The sequence below is a fragment of the Haliaeetus albicilla genome, chromosome 18 (genome assembly GCF_947461875.1).
Source record: "Haliaeetus albicilla chromosome 18, bHalAlb1.1, whole genome shotgun sequence".
Taxonomy (NCBI): Eukaryota; Metazoa; Chordata; class Aves; order Accipitriformes; family Accipitridae; genus Haliaeetus; species Haliaeetus albicilla.
The window spans coordinates 26,135,550-26,150,480 of NC_091500.1; the positions used below are offsets into that span (position 1 = coordinate 26,135,550).

The 14,931-nt window shown below is 44.5% G+C and overlaps 2 protein-coding genes across 2 annotated transcripts in view; both read right to left on the reverse strand.

Moving 5' to 3' along the window:
* The window catches only part of LOC104317661 (glutathione S-transferase 3), a 113,708-nt gene that overhangs the window by 80,098 nt on the left and 18,679 nt on the right, over positions 1 to 14,931 (reverse strand). The window lies entirely within an intron of this gene.
* GCM1 (glial cells missing transcription factor 1) lies at positions 452 to 9,433 on the reverse strand. Its single transcript, XM_009929421.2, has 5 exons — positions 9,269 to 9,433; positions 7,228 to 7,480; positions 6,173 to 6,285; positions 5,046 to 5,174; positions 452 to 1,424 (listed from the first exon to the last, which is right to left on the reverse strand). Exons 1-5 carry the CDS (start codon positions 9,368 to 9,370, stop codon positions 840 to 842), a joined length of 1,182 nt encoding a protein of 393 aa, XP_009927723.2. The 5' UTR covers positions 9,371 to 9,433; the 3' UTR covers positions 452 to 839.

The following is a 14,931-nucleotide window of genomic DNA, read 5'->3' on the forward strand; positions in this document are numbered from 1 at the left end:
AAAGGCTGAGAGAGTTGGGCTTTTTCAGCCTGGAGAAGAGAAGGCTCTGGGGAGACCATATTGCAGCCTTTCAATATACGAAAGGGGATTATAAGAAAGCCAGAGAAAGACTTTTAACCAAGGCCTGTAGTGACAATGGTGCAATGGTTTTAAACTGAAAGAGGGTAGGTTTAGATCGGACTTACAGAGGAAATTTTTTTACAAGGGTGGTGAGGTACTGGAATAGGTTCCCAGAGAAGTGGTGGATGCTCCATCCCTGGAAATGTTCAGGGTCAGGTTGGATGGGTCTTTGAGCAACCCGATCTAGTGAAGGATGTCCCTGCCCATGGCAGGGGGGGTTGGAGTAGATGATTTTTGACAGTCCTCTCCAGCCCAAACTGTTCTGTGATGATTCTATACAATGTGTTCATAGGGCTGGTGCAGTGGAGGGACTTAGATCCCAGATTCTTGCCAGAAGAAGATGGAAGAGTGCAGAGGGTCGCACAGGAGAGTTGTGGTCCTTGAGGTCATCCATCTGCACCTTCCACAAGTCCCACAGGCTTGAACAAACTGTGTTTCAAGAGGGATTGAAATGCTACCAAACCAGAATGGCAGCGAGGTAGTCTGTAAAGGAGAGCTGATACCTTTTATTACATCAATGAAATAGTGGGGGAAAATGTAACAGTTTAAAAAAAAAAAAAGAACAGAGACAAGCCTTTAGGTATGAAAGCCCCTCCCGAGGCCTGCAAGAGGAGCTAAAGAGGAATTGGCGTGGTAGCACTTCCACATCTGCATTGCAACAGAGACGGAGCATTAAGCCCATTGCCAGAGGAGGGGGGAGAGAGGACATTTAAACCCGGTCACCGTAAGGGGTGCAGGTTAAAACCCATGTCGTCACTGCAGCAGCTGAGACCCATATGGCGCCCTCCGTCTCCTTCGCTTCCCCTCGGAGGAGCCAAAAGCTGGCGGAGGTGGTGTGCCCCGCTCGCCGTGGGGCAGGGCCCGCCCTGAGGGGCAGGGTAGGGCGGCGGAGGGAGGCAGCGGCCGCTGTAGGCCGGCGGGGGCTTCTCCTCACAGGAGTCATCCCCCAAAGGGCCAGCGTTAGGCCTGAAGCAGTCATGGCCGCCCTCTGTCACGGGCAGGACGTGCTGGGAAGGGGCTGCGCAAGGCGGGTGGGCCGCGGGGACGGCAGGGCCGCCGCCAGGCCTCCTGGGGCCGGGGGTCCTCCCGAGGGCCGCGATCCTGCTCCAGGTGGGCGCCTCTCCGCAGCCCCCGTCCTCCCCACATGCTCTTGGGTACGGCGGCTGCCCGGAGCGGCTGCCCGGTGTCAGCTCCTGGGAGCTTTTGCTTAAATGTCTCCCGAAATGAGCAGGCGGCATGGAAGCATCCGGCTCGGAAAGAAGCGAAGGCAAAGCCTCCCGCGTCGGCATTGCACCTGTCAGAGACTTGGGAAAGCAAGGGGTGGTTTAGTAAAACAAGGTGTAGTCCAGCAGCACGAGATGAAAGCTGTCCCGTATGCGACCCTCACCGATGCATTCAACAAACACAGGTAAAGAAGCAGATGCTGTAGCAGAGCCTCCTTGCAGGGTAGTGCCAGTGGGCTTTAGGGGCAAACCAAACAGGGCTCCCAGATCACGGGTCTGGGTTTGTTTCACCAGATTTTGCCCAAAGCCAGTCTTGCACCAAAAGAATTGTTAGACCTCACATTCACAGCCCTTGAGGTCCACTGCCAGCATATACTGAAGAAGCACCTGAAAATGAAATTATGCTAATACATTTAACACACCAGGTGGGTTTTTTTTCTATGGCATTTGGAAAAGCTAAGTGTGATTTTTTTAAAACTGATTGTTTTGAAGTGATCTGTTCACTACAATAATATTGTGCTTCAGCTTTTCAAGACTCTACTTCTATTTCTGACTCATAGAGTTTCCCATCTTTGCATTTTTTTACCCCACAAACAGAAATTTAATTCAGGGAGGGAGTTGCACACAAGAATTATTCTTCTGGGTCTTTTGTTCTGGATATTTCACAACTTCTTCAATTGCCCTAATTATTGGATTATAATTTTGCAAACTTTCAGAATTCCTTTCAGGATACTAATTTTGTGCTATCATTTCTGATGAGTACTTACAGGTCTGTCTTCTTTGAAATTCTGCTTTTGCATCCATTTAATTACAGTGATTTTGCTGACTGCCAGAGTAGCAAAGCTCCTTTCAGCTGTTTTCCACTCACTGTGAGAAGAAATTCCAACAACCTGATGCAGAACCCAGCCCACCTTCAGCTAAAGACCCACTGACACCGTAGAGAAAACATCCTATCTATCCCTTGTTCTATTTTGGGCTCATACATTTTTCTAAAGTTCTCCTCCCTGGTCTCTTGTAAGCATATTAAATTGAATCTTTTCAGAAGACTTTTTGCAGATTCAGTGACACAGGTTCTGCGTGTCAGATCAGACTCCTGAGTTAGTTGTATCGCAGCCAGTCTTGGCGGAACACAAATATGATGGGCTATTCCCAAGAAAAACCTGCTGGAGAGCCATGAACTGGAAAGCCTGCTGAGGGTAAATGGTATCACTGCGACGGCACAGAGTCAGACCAGCTGAAGAGCTGGATCTACAATTAGATATTTATGACATTTTTGGTCTGTTCCTATTCCCACACAATTCAAAGTGAAAACACCAGGAAGATGTAGGAAGGCAAAGACGAAGACATGTCTAGAGGGAACTTGACCTCAGTAAGACCAGTAGGCTCGGGTATAAAAGAAAAAAAGCCACGTGGCTCAGTAACATTTCCTAGGTGAGGACTATTTTAGCGCTCATGGGGACAGAATTAAACCAGTGATATGAAAATCGTTGTTTCTGTATTTGTTAGAGATTTACACAGTGGCTCAGCTGCTTTTTCTTATGCTCATGTTCCCAGGTGCTTGTGTCAAGAGGCCACCACCAGTTCGTCCTGTACTCTCTGACTGTCCCATCCCAAGTCAGTGTGTCTCCATGAGAGACACTCCTGATCTCTGGTTTTTAGTATCCTCCTGAGTATTTCCAGTACAAATAGCTGCAGCTCCTAAATTCATATTCCACTGAAATGGGTTTAACTTCCTCTGTTCACTCTTTTAATCTACTTCTTGGCCTCCTGGATCCCTCTGCTTCCCCACGTCATCCATTTAAGAAGTCTGTCCCCAGCCAGCCCAATTATCCCTCTTGTCTGTAGCTGAAGGGGCACTGATTACTATCCCCAACACCACGCTGGGGAGGATGCACCACCTCTAGCACTTCAAAAGACAAACTGCATGAGAAGACCGGTGGTGTACAGTCGTGTATAACACAGCCTTTGCAAGGAAGGCCACTGGAGACAGCCTCACTGCTCTGCCTGGTTCCCTCCATCAGGCACGCGGCAGTCCATGGGATCTCTCTAAATGTTTTCACAAGTGTTTGCACACCCAGCACAGCTGATGCGTTAATGCCAGTGCTTCTGTAAGTCCTTCAAAGCACTCTTCTACCTTCAAAGCCCTCCTGGAGATCCACAGAGCAAGCAGGGCACGCCAGGCAGAGGTGAGGCACCTTCCCCTTATCAACCCTGGCAAAACCCAGGAGGGACAAGCAGAGGTGGAGGGTGCCTTTGCTTTTCTGTGGCACCTCCTCCATGTCAGGGGAGGACCTCCAGACACACATCAATGTGGAGAAAACATGACCTGCCCCTGTCTTTCCAAAGGCAAGGCAGTGCCTCCTGCATGTGAAGGTGCCCGCACAGCCCTTGAGGGTCTGCAGGTGGCCAAATCCTGCTCAGGGGCAGCTGCCCTGCAGGAGAGCATCTGTCTCCCTGGTGGGCATTAAGTCTGTGAATAAAGCAATCCAGGCCTGCTACTGAAGTAACTGGGTTTTCTTAAGTAAAGGTTGGGGGACTGGAGGAAAAAGGAGTAAGGATTTCTGGATTTGCCTTGTTAATGACAAGTTTGTTTTGTCAAGATACCATACACAGTATATGATAGACATATCATAGAGGTAATGTTATATATTGTATTCTATAGCAAAATAGTATACAGTGTATGTGTGTGTATGTGTACACACATACACGAATCTTCCTCCTGAGTTCAGTTATTGCCAAAAGTATTTCCCAGTTTTCAAGCGTTCATTTGTCACAATTTTCTCATGGGGTGGTGCAATCAATACTATAAGTTAAATCCAATTTAAACCTTCTAATATTCTCTTTCAATGTCAATACTGATTAGACTAAATATCTAATTACTTTATTCCCAGATTTCTTTGTAAATAATCTAATTTCTGGAGAAGCACTAACAAAGAACTTGCAGGAATTTTTTCCAAAGACACTTCCTGCATTTAAAAAAGGCGAGTACTGGGGCTATAAAGCTCTGTCCATGCTGCTAAATAAAATGAGGCCAAAGACCGTTGTCGGTAACAGGGACCAAAAGGCATGGCCTGGTGGTGTCCGCACTGCATCCTGGCCCTGGACGACCTCTGGACCTGAAGTGAAATGATGCAAGGGCTGCGTTGCAGCCCACCAAGGGCTAATTTGGGCAGCATCAGCTTAAGATTCTTATTGCCTGTGGCTTGTAGCATGGTGGCACATAGGGGCACAGGTAGGTTCAAAGGCAGCTGTGTACAGTGAAGGGACCCAAATGTGATGCAACCTTGCCCAAAATCCTGCTAGGGAATGGTCCCTGGCACATGCTGTCCCCCTGACCCGTGCCAGGGTATTTTGTCTGTGAGCATGAGCTAGCACTGGCCAAATCCATGGCAGGGACCATATGAATAGTGACATAACTGAGCCTGCCCTCCAGCCCTGCTTTATTTACCCATATAGATGTAATCCCCTGCTGCCACCAAGCCCTGAGAGGCTCCAGATGGGGGGTGCTGGCAGTGGATGACAGTGCTGAGCAGAGCAGGATGCTCAGGACAGCCCTGCTCCTTCTTGGTCTGATTACGGGGAGGCAGAATGTGGACATGTAAAGCCTGCTCCTACCCAGACCCAAAGCCCAGATAGCTTCCACTGTGCCTTGAACCATGGATCACTGAGCCCACCATTTCATTGATTGATGATAAGAGTTACCTCAATCTCCCGGATTCTTTTTAATCTTGGAGAAGATGGAGAAAAAGCCATCTGTGCTTTTTGGATTGATCTTCTTGCTTCTGCTTCTAGTTTTGTTTCTGGACGTGGATGGTCATGAGCTCCTTTGGACTTTAGAAAGGAATTATGATATGTTAAAGTTAGAAAAAAACCTTGTTATTAACCTTAAGGGACCAGAATTTGCAGCACAGGCCAAAACCACACATATGGCCTGATTTAATGCTTTGTATTTAATAAGGCTTATTTAATGTGAGCTCAAGTAACAAACATATCTCAGATGAAGTGTGACGGGGTAGAAATTCTCTGAAATCATGAAACCAGTGCACCACATTTATGTGCAGAAGAGCCTCCCTACACTAGAGTCCCAGTTGAAGCAACAAGGTCTTCTGCAGCCTGGCTACAGTGTCCCTGCAGTCATTTCCATTCTTCTCACACTTTAGACATGTGTATCAGAACATTAATTTCCATTAGCTTCCACAGAGAATTAATTTTAACCTGCATATAAGTGAAAGACTGGAAAATAGGAGACAGGCCAGTGGTTATGGTACTAAACTAGGTCTACAGCTTCCAGAACTACTGCCCATTATTTAAACACTTGCACACACTATTTTCCAGATATAAGTTACATATAATGCACAGCTGGCATTTTCCATAGAAAGTCCCTTGGGTACAACCATTTTCTGCTCTCAGATAGCCTCATGCTTACGCATGGTGCCTTGGCGAAGAGGCTGAGATAACATTTCTGACTTTTTGAAGATTCATTGGTTCCTATGTATCTGAGGCAAACAGCTTCAAAATCAACAGGTTTTCATGGGATCCTAAATGAAAAATATAATATGCTGTAAAATCATAGTAACGTAGGCTAATTTAGGTTGGAAGGGACCTCTGGATGTCTAGCTCAACCTCCTGCTCAGGCAAGACTAACTTCAGAGTTAGATCAGGTTGCATAGGACCTTGCCCACTCATTGTGAAAATTTTTCTCCTTACAGTCATTTGACCTTTTCATATTCAATGACCCTTATTTATTGGAGCAAAAAGTGTCCTTAAACAATCTTAAAAAAACAGTCTTTAAAATTACCTTGCATAATGTAAGGTAATTTTAAACCAACCTGAAAAAATATGAACTGGCCTTCGTGCCTCCAGAAGTTGGTAACTGGGTAACCACCATGGCCTCGGCAGGAAAGGAGCCGCAGGGGTCCACTGCAGTTTGGACAGCATTTCCCTGGAGCAAAGACGGTGAGAAATATTTTCTGCACAACACTAATCAGATGAATCCCGTGTGATACAACGGTTCACTGGTGGTGGATTGCCACTTCTTGTTTGGGGCCCAGAAACTACACTGAGAAAAACTATGCAAAAAACTTTCAAATGTAAGCATAAAACAAATTATAATTGCCTTTATTCTGTCCCATTATTAAATTATTAAATATAACTGGCAAAAATTATTTCTATTATAGCTTTATTATTTTATCATTTATTATCATCATCAGTTTTAGTTGTTTTTAACTTGGCAGTGTCTGGAATATCATACATGTTCTTGTCCAATTTTTCTGGAGGACATCATTCTGTCCTCACTGAGTGCTTGAGTAATACCTTTCTTTAGCCAAAATGTTCATCAGATCCAGAAATCAGCATGTGCTAGCTCTCCTGAGCAATGAACAGTTGTTTGGAATGGTCTCGTTAAAAATGTGCATGTATTCTTTATTTGCATTGTCTTGCTCCGGTGACATGACTATGAGGCCTATTTTCCAGTCATCATAGTTTATGAGCAGCTTCTTTCCTGCAAGGCTTGCCTCCCAAGTTACTCTTGGGCCCAGGTAATAATGAAGCCAACACTCAGGTCAGCAGGCACAGCACAGCAGGAAGCTGTCTGCAGTGCACAGTTTTCTCAGTAGCCTCACTCATGGGCCTGAGAAGGCTGGGAATCAATCTCTAACCATCAGAAATAGGGATTAAAAAAGAAAAAAAAAAAAAAGAAAGCAAACAACTCCTCCCCAAACAGTAAGAAATGTAAAACGCATTGTTGCAAAATCGACTTGCATTTGAATACAACGAATGGCAGCAGGAAGGTTGGATAATCCAAAGGGTATCCTCTACTTTGATTTCTTTTATGTTGTGTTCACTTCTGAAGTGCCATTTAATAAACAGCCATGTTCATACTCACGCTGTTGTTTCTGCCTAGCTTTATCACATATGGCTGGTCTTAGGTAGATCTTCTTCCCATCCAAAGTCGAGCAGTCGTTGCCACAGACCACCACCCCGAGGCAGGACTTTTTTAAGATGCGAGAGTTGTGGTTGTTGGTGTTTCTCATGGCCCAGCTGCTGTGGTGCCTCTGAGCATTTTTATCCTCTGAGCTATAGATATGTTTTACATAGGAATCTGGCCATTCTTGAAACCAGTCTATCTGTCTTACGTCCTGTGGAGAGACCAAAGCAAGCCATGTTTTAGGCTGGGGAAGAGAAAAGCTTGTGCAAGAACCCAGAAGACCTGGTCCTCTGCTGGGTGTTCTCTAGCCCGGGTGACTCCAGCACCCTGGCCGGTGATGCTGGTTGGCAGGAGGGACCAGTGGAGATAAGGCAGAAAACCCACAGCTCCCTGTGGCTCCCCACAAGCCCCAAAGCATCAGGAAAGCCTGGCCAGGAGGTTCTTCTCACTCACTCATGGGTCCAGCTCTAGTGCAGGACCTCCCAGGAGAGGAAGATAGGGCGCCTGACATAAAATAGCAGATATTTTCCTTGCAGGCAGCAGTCACTGCCTGACTAACTTCTGTTAGCTTTCATGGCAGAGATCCTGCTTTGCCTTTCAGGCTATTCACAGCAGCGTTACACTGAATCATTTAGCTTGATTTGGCTCAACTTACTGGAAAAAGGGCGAATACTGAATCACACTGAGACTATGCCCATGTTTGTAGATCTTTAGTTCTGGGCTTTAGTTCGTTTTGGTCTAAACACCGTGAAAGACTTCCACAGTGATTTTTCTGAAGTCCAAAACAAAGAGACCTGACATCCTCATCAGGGGTTTTTTCACTGCTACGGACTAAGCAAAAAAAACCAACCAGGCCAACACTGTAAGGAACAATAAAAATAAAACTCAATGAAAAAAAAAACCAAACAAAAGACCAAACACCCGTCACCTCAGCGGGTAAATTGCGGTAAGTGCAAAGCATCTAACATACCCGCTGATGGTTTTGAGGGAAAATGTCTTGTAGGGGTACAAAAACTTAGTAGGAATTGCCTTGAAGTTGCTGATCCCAGACACTGAGAGCCATTACAGCAGCAAGAACATCAGCTGAGAGGAGGAAGAGTCCTGCGCTCCCCCAGAGCCGTCGGATAGTGTAGGGAAGGGTGTGGAGGAAGCCTCCGGGCTGAAATGCAGGTGAAGGTGACCTTGGGGCGGAGGGCAGGGAAGGAGGCAGCCTGGGACATGGAGGCTTTGGGCGAAGAGCGGTGGGATAGTAGGGAAGAGCCTGGGATCTGGTAAGAAGACAGGGTTGGGAGGTGAAAGGCAGAGCTGGATGCTGAAGGACTGCAGCAGGAGGAATCTGGCACAAATATGCTGAGGTGAGGGACAGGGAGATGACATTGGCGTGCGGGGTGCTGTGGGCTTTCAGTGGAGAGCACGGTTGAAATTTTTAGATAAGAGGACTAGAAAAGGACCGAGGAAGGGAAAGATCATTATTCTGCTTCTCAGCAAATCTCCGCAAAGCTTTTCCTAGCTGCTCCTGAAAGGAGTGTTGCCTCTGTGTGGAAAGCCAGCCCACCTGCCTGGAGCCCGATCTGCAGCTAGGCTGAGCAGCCAGAGTTGCAAGGCAGTCATGGGTGCTGTGCCCACTCCTCATAAAACACTACCCAGGGCAAAAAGCAGGTCCTGGACATCTCTAATTGAGCACCCACAGCAGGAGATAATAATTTTTCTCTCTTTCTTTGCACCTCATCCACCAGTAGACTACAAAGGCAACGCATCTGCAGGATTGCTATTTTTCATGTATCAGCAGGTCTTTCAATAATACGATTAAGGAAAAATACATGGAAACTTCAGAATTTGCTTAATATTTTCTAGCTTTTCAGTAAAACACTGTCCCATACCTCGAGGTGCAAAGAGAATAAAGGCAATGAGGCATAGATGACTGAGAAAGTGTGAGATCAGCGGTGAAATGGTGACGACTGGTCAGAACTGGATAAATTTCTAAGACATAGACACATACCTGGGGAAGTTTGATGTCATTGATATCCCAACTTGTCATTTCTCCATGTCGGGAAGCAGAGTTGTCCTGCTCCATCACAACATCATCTGCACCTTTCAGCATTTTTTAATGCCCTCCCAAAGTTAGCGAGAAAGAAGTTTCTCCTGGCTGCTTTTGAAGTTGACTGTCAGTACTCTCAAGCAGTTTACAACCAGGAAGCTGTTTCCTGAAGCTAAATGATAGAGAGGCTGCTCATTAAAGATAAAAATCAGTGTTCTTCTGCCAGAAAAACTTGTTCCATTAAAAGTTTTGCAAGCCAGCAATGCAGTGGAAAATATAGCTTAAAGATAGCCTGTGATGTTAGAGAGGCATCGTTAACAGCAAGCAAATCGTGCCTTTGTCATCTGTTTTGTTTTGCTCGGTCTCCTCTCATACCAAGTTTATAGTCACGTAACTCTGCTCACAGGCTCTTTGTACATCTGATCTGACTCTGGCTCAATATTTCCAGAGCCAAACTGAATGAGCAACTCAGCAGCTGCTAAGGGGCCTTTGAATCGCTGCTTACCCAGTAGATATTTCACATGCTGCACATGACGAAGGCGAGCAACAAGAGGGGACTGCTACATCATTTCAGATGAAATGGTGCTCAACCATTTCAAATATCGTTGGCATCTCTGAGAGCTTACCAGTTGCATGAGAGAAGTGTAGAAAAAGATGTTGGGCTACTTGCATTTTCCTATCTCAACAGCAGACTGAAATAAAAAAACCCACCAAGGTATGTTTGCTAAAACCAACAGGTTTTGCCTGAAATCTTGTAAAGCAGGTGGTTGCCCTACTCCAAATTTCAGTACCAGCCAAGCTTAATACCATATCCTCAGGGATCCCAGGCATGAAAAAGTTTTGGGGTTTGTTTCCTCCAGCAAGGAGAGAAAAGGCAATTCAGAAAATGGACAGGCCAGTTTTCTCTTTCTGGGAAGTGGAAGAGCTTCAATGGTTTTAGGAAAGTCACTGTAATTTATGCCAGTTAAGGATTTGTTAAAGACTACTGAGTAGTGGGAGAAGTAAAATGTACTCGATGAGATTCTATTTCATAGACTTCATTAAGCATAATTGATTTTATTGTTATTTTTGGCCCTGCATATGCACAGCCCTTGGAAAGTGACTTAGCCTTCATGTCCTTAGTTTACCCATTTATAAAATACCTGTGATCTTAATTTCTCATGTTATATTATCATCTCTAAAGCAAGAGTTTGTGGATATTTGCAGAGCACTTGAGACGTTTGGCTGTATGGTGCTCTGGCAGTGTAGTCAGAGCCCCACTGCCCCACTCTGTGGCTCAGGCCTGGGGGGGGGGGGAAGGAGAAAGAAGGCTACGGCAGAGCATCCCCCGTGGAAAAAGACCCCACAGAAGGATGCCTGGTAGTCAGCACCAGTGGGCTCAGGAATTTGAACAGATGCTGGTTCTTAGAGGGCAACTAACCCATCACAGGTTCAAATACCATACTAGACCAGAGAAGAAGGGAACGTCACTGCTCAGAAATACAAGCAGCTGTAAGAAACATCAGGTCTTCATATATATTCATATTGCACTACCCTGAAGGTGAAGGTAGTAAAGGCAGGACAAACAAAATATGAGCTGCGTTGGAAAACTAAGTAGAATTTACTAAACACATGACCTTTGTGTGCTCTAAAACATGAAGTGTTTTGTTATATAATTCAAAATTATAGTCTCATTGCTTTTAAAATTACTTTTCAAAATGACATGGCTTAGAAATTGATTTTTAATTTCCTTCTTCTTACAGAAAATGGAATATTTCTTCTTTTATGTTACACCGATAGAGATAAACCAATAATTAAATATTACCTTAAAGTTTAATGAAAGACACAGACCATTTCATGATAATACACACAAAAAAATGAAGTTACAGAGAATCATACATATTTAGCTACTTGCAGGCACAGGCTGCAATAGTAGCAAAAACTTTGAGTGATAATTACAAGATGATGTGGCATATTAAATTTCTGATTGTTGTTTGTATAGCTTTAATTATTACTAAAGAGTAGCAGCTTTATGAATTGTAAGTTCTGAAATATTTTTTCTTTTTTTCTCTCCTCTCCTCCCCTCCCCTCCCCTCCCCTCCCCTCCCCTCCCCTCCCCTCTCCCTTCCCTTCCCTTCCTTTCCCTTCCCTTCCCTTCCCTTCCCTTCCCCAGAACAAACTGTTCTGCTCCCCTTAGAAAAAAAAGTGAAAATTTAGATGTCAACACTGAATTATTTTGATTTGGAAAAATACATGTAAGAAAAAATGGGTATTCTTTTATTAAGAAGGGACGATGTAAGTAGCACCTCTGTTTGGCACTGGAATGTGGTGTGATTCATTGTGCTCGAAAAACACTGGAAGTAATGTAGTTCTTCTCCTGCCTTTTGGTTTATTTTTGTTTTCTTATTCCTTGTAAATGCTCATCGATACAGAAGGTAAACAGCAGGGTGTATCAAGGTTCTGGTTTTGGTCCAATGTTTAATGTATCTGTTGATGATCTGGAAGTGAAGAAAACAGAAAGGGAGAAAAAAATGCACAGGTTATGAAAATGTATCTGAATTAATCCTTTAGAAGAATTTACTTATATTTCACCCTGACAAAATAATTCGTGTTTAGAAGGGTAATATTTGAAGTATTTCTTTATCTTACAGAACTGCTCTCAATCAACTCATGGAAGTGACTGAGGGATCCATATGGGCAGTTCTACAAACACAAGGTGTCAGACAAAAACCGACCAGGCTGTTGGAATAGAAAAACACTGTAGTGAAGAGCCATACAATAAACTGTGGTATTGCCAATTCACAGACCATCATTGATTTTTCACTTACGATACTGTGCAAAAAGACCAGTCCTTCCCAGAAAGAGAAAAGGCTCAGGGCATAGGAAATCCATAAAAGCTGGGATTGTTCACTCTAGAAAAAAGACATATAAGCAAAGGCACTATAAAAATGACCTAAAATAGAGAAGCGTGTAGAGGAAGCAGGGGATGCTTCTCATTTAACTGCCTGAGAGCCCAGGGGCACAGAGTGAAAACAACTGGCAAATTCAAAAGTGAGGCAAAGAAATGCATTTTTCTTTCACTATATAATTAGTATCAGTTTGTCTAATGAAAGCTATTTCCTCTCCCTACAAGCCTTGCCCCACTTGTTTCTTTAGACTCTTGTGCTACAGCATTATTACTAGTATTGCTGTAGTATGTCATGAAGATTGATCACTAGGCAAGACTGAGAAAGAGATCAAAAACATAGGAAAGAAATAATATTTGAAGATCTGCTATTTAATACTTACAGCTGTGTAACATCTGAAATATAGTACATTTAGAAAGAGATACTAAGCCTCATATTTTATGACTTATGGAAATTTTTAACTAGCAAGGATTGGAAAGGTTTATTCTGTTTTCCTTAGAAGTACTTGGTGCTGACCACTTAGGAAAAGTATTATGAATATTTTAAGAGGATTATGGATATTACCAATTTACATGAGCCTACAGGTTAAATTAATTCAATATAATCTGCAAGCTCTGATTTGGAAGGACAGCCTCGCAGACCATAACCGCAGACAGATGTCAGTTCTTCAGCAGTCATCTACTACAAGAGATCAAGGACTGGAAAAGGCCCTGGAGCCCTAAAAAGCTTCTTGCTTTCAGGCTCAGAGGGCTGTGCAACCCTGCAGAGCGGCACCTGGGGAAAGCAGCCGTCGCTGCAGAGGTTGCCCACCACTGTCTTTGCCTGCCAGGCTCTGCTGAAGGACGGTAGCTGGCGGCAGGAACGCGTGGGTGTAGGTAGTCACCCCACCAGGTTGGGGTGATCACACAGCGGTCACCCCATCAGGCTCCTTTCTTGTCTTGTTTTACCCCCACGCGAAGAAGGTGCTTTTGTCAGTGCTCCCGTCAGTCTTACTTTTTCTCTCTTTGGTGTCACCTCTCAGCAGCGACAACCTTGAACTGATCTCAGGTGCGGTCGGTGGCCCTTTGCATCGGCTGAGTTACCCGTCCTGCCGGCAGCATGTGTTTCACCGTCTTCCGTGGCTGCCCTTGTGCGTTGCCTTCAAGCGCCTGATTGCCCCAGACACCGAAAGGTTCTCCCTGCTGATGGGAGCTCTCCTGCCTCTCCTCCACTGCCGGCATTGGCCTTTGCATGCCTCTTGTCCTTCTTCGGTCCCCTTTTATTACTGCAGAGTTTCATGGCGCTGCACCACAGGAACCAAGGAACACGCATGTTTGGATGACAGCTCTGTTACACCAAGGTGCTACTGGTACTCCTTGTGGAATATTTCTCTGGATTGGCCCGACAAGTTTTTTTATCAGATACATTCTATAGACTTAAAAAATAACAATTTTATCTTCCAGTTCAGCCTTGCTATTTGATCAACTGGGGCAGCAGGATGAAGTAATATGATTGGACAAGGCGCTTCAGGACATGGTTTAGTGGGCATGCTTGGTGGTTGGACTTGATGATCTTGAAGGTCTTTTCCAACCTAAATGATCCTATGATTCTATTCTATGATTAAACTCCCAGATGCAGAGCATAAACTCACTACAAATAGACATGTCATTTGTAATGAGAAGACTGTTTCAGCTGGTGCAAAAGCGCACTGGGGATGCTGCTCATTTTCTGGCGACAAGCATTTGTTCCCAGATGGCCCTGACATATCCTCAAGTTGGCTGCCTTTATATTCAACGTCACTTGAAAAGCTTATGCTATCTTCACTGCCCAGTATCCAAAAGTGAAAGCTTCTCCCCTGTGGTCCAGCTCTTTGAAAAAAAGATGGATGCATTTTGAGATGGAAATATTTTTAGATCCTTGGTTGGTTTTTTTGTCCTTTGTTTCTCTTTAATACTTCTCTTGAAACTGGTCTTGTTAATGCCCTCGATATTAGAACCAGCTGATGATCTTATATTTTTGTTCAGTTACCATATTTCTGAATTCTGGACCGCTCTGGATAAGAAGTCAGTTGTTGGTAGTGTAGTTCTAGGTTTGCTGCTTCACTCACATTCATTGAACACTTAATTTTTTTTTTAATTTAAAAGTTTGATTTCCTACCCTTGTCCAGACATCCTCTTTCTAGAAGTGCTGCCTGAAATGAGATATTCTGCAAGGTTCTCTGATGGTCACATCATATAAGACAGACACGTCTACATCATAGATTATAAACCAGGCAGATTAGCCTGGAATTCACCTCAGAGCTCAAACATTGATGAATGTCTTGGACTCTTTTTTTGTCGGACTACAAATATGTAGTTTGCATTCCTTTTGCCCTCATGGGGTTAGGTCACTGCTCAGTACAGACTCTCAGGGTGGCTGTGTCAGTCCGCTCGGGAGGTCCCATGTACTGTCTGACTGTATCGCACAGAACAGAGGTGCACACGCAGACAGACCATCGTAGCACCTTACTTGGGGGCTATTAAAATCCTGCTGATGGGATGGTAATTTCTTCAACTGCTCTAACTCAACAGCTTGCAATCATCCCAGTTTTTCCTCTGTGCCAATTGAATGATACTTCAGTCAGCTGCAATATTTTCATTTTTCATTTCCTATTTACTTTCCTGGCTGTTTCCAGCAGACAGATGCAGTTGTGGGCATGTTTTGCCAGAGGCTCTGCCACATGAGCTTCATGTCCACATGCTCGTATCACATATAGTAAAT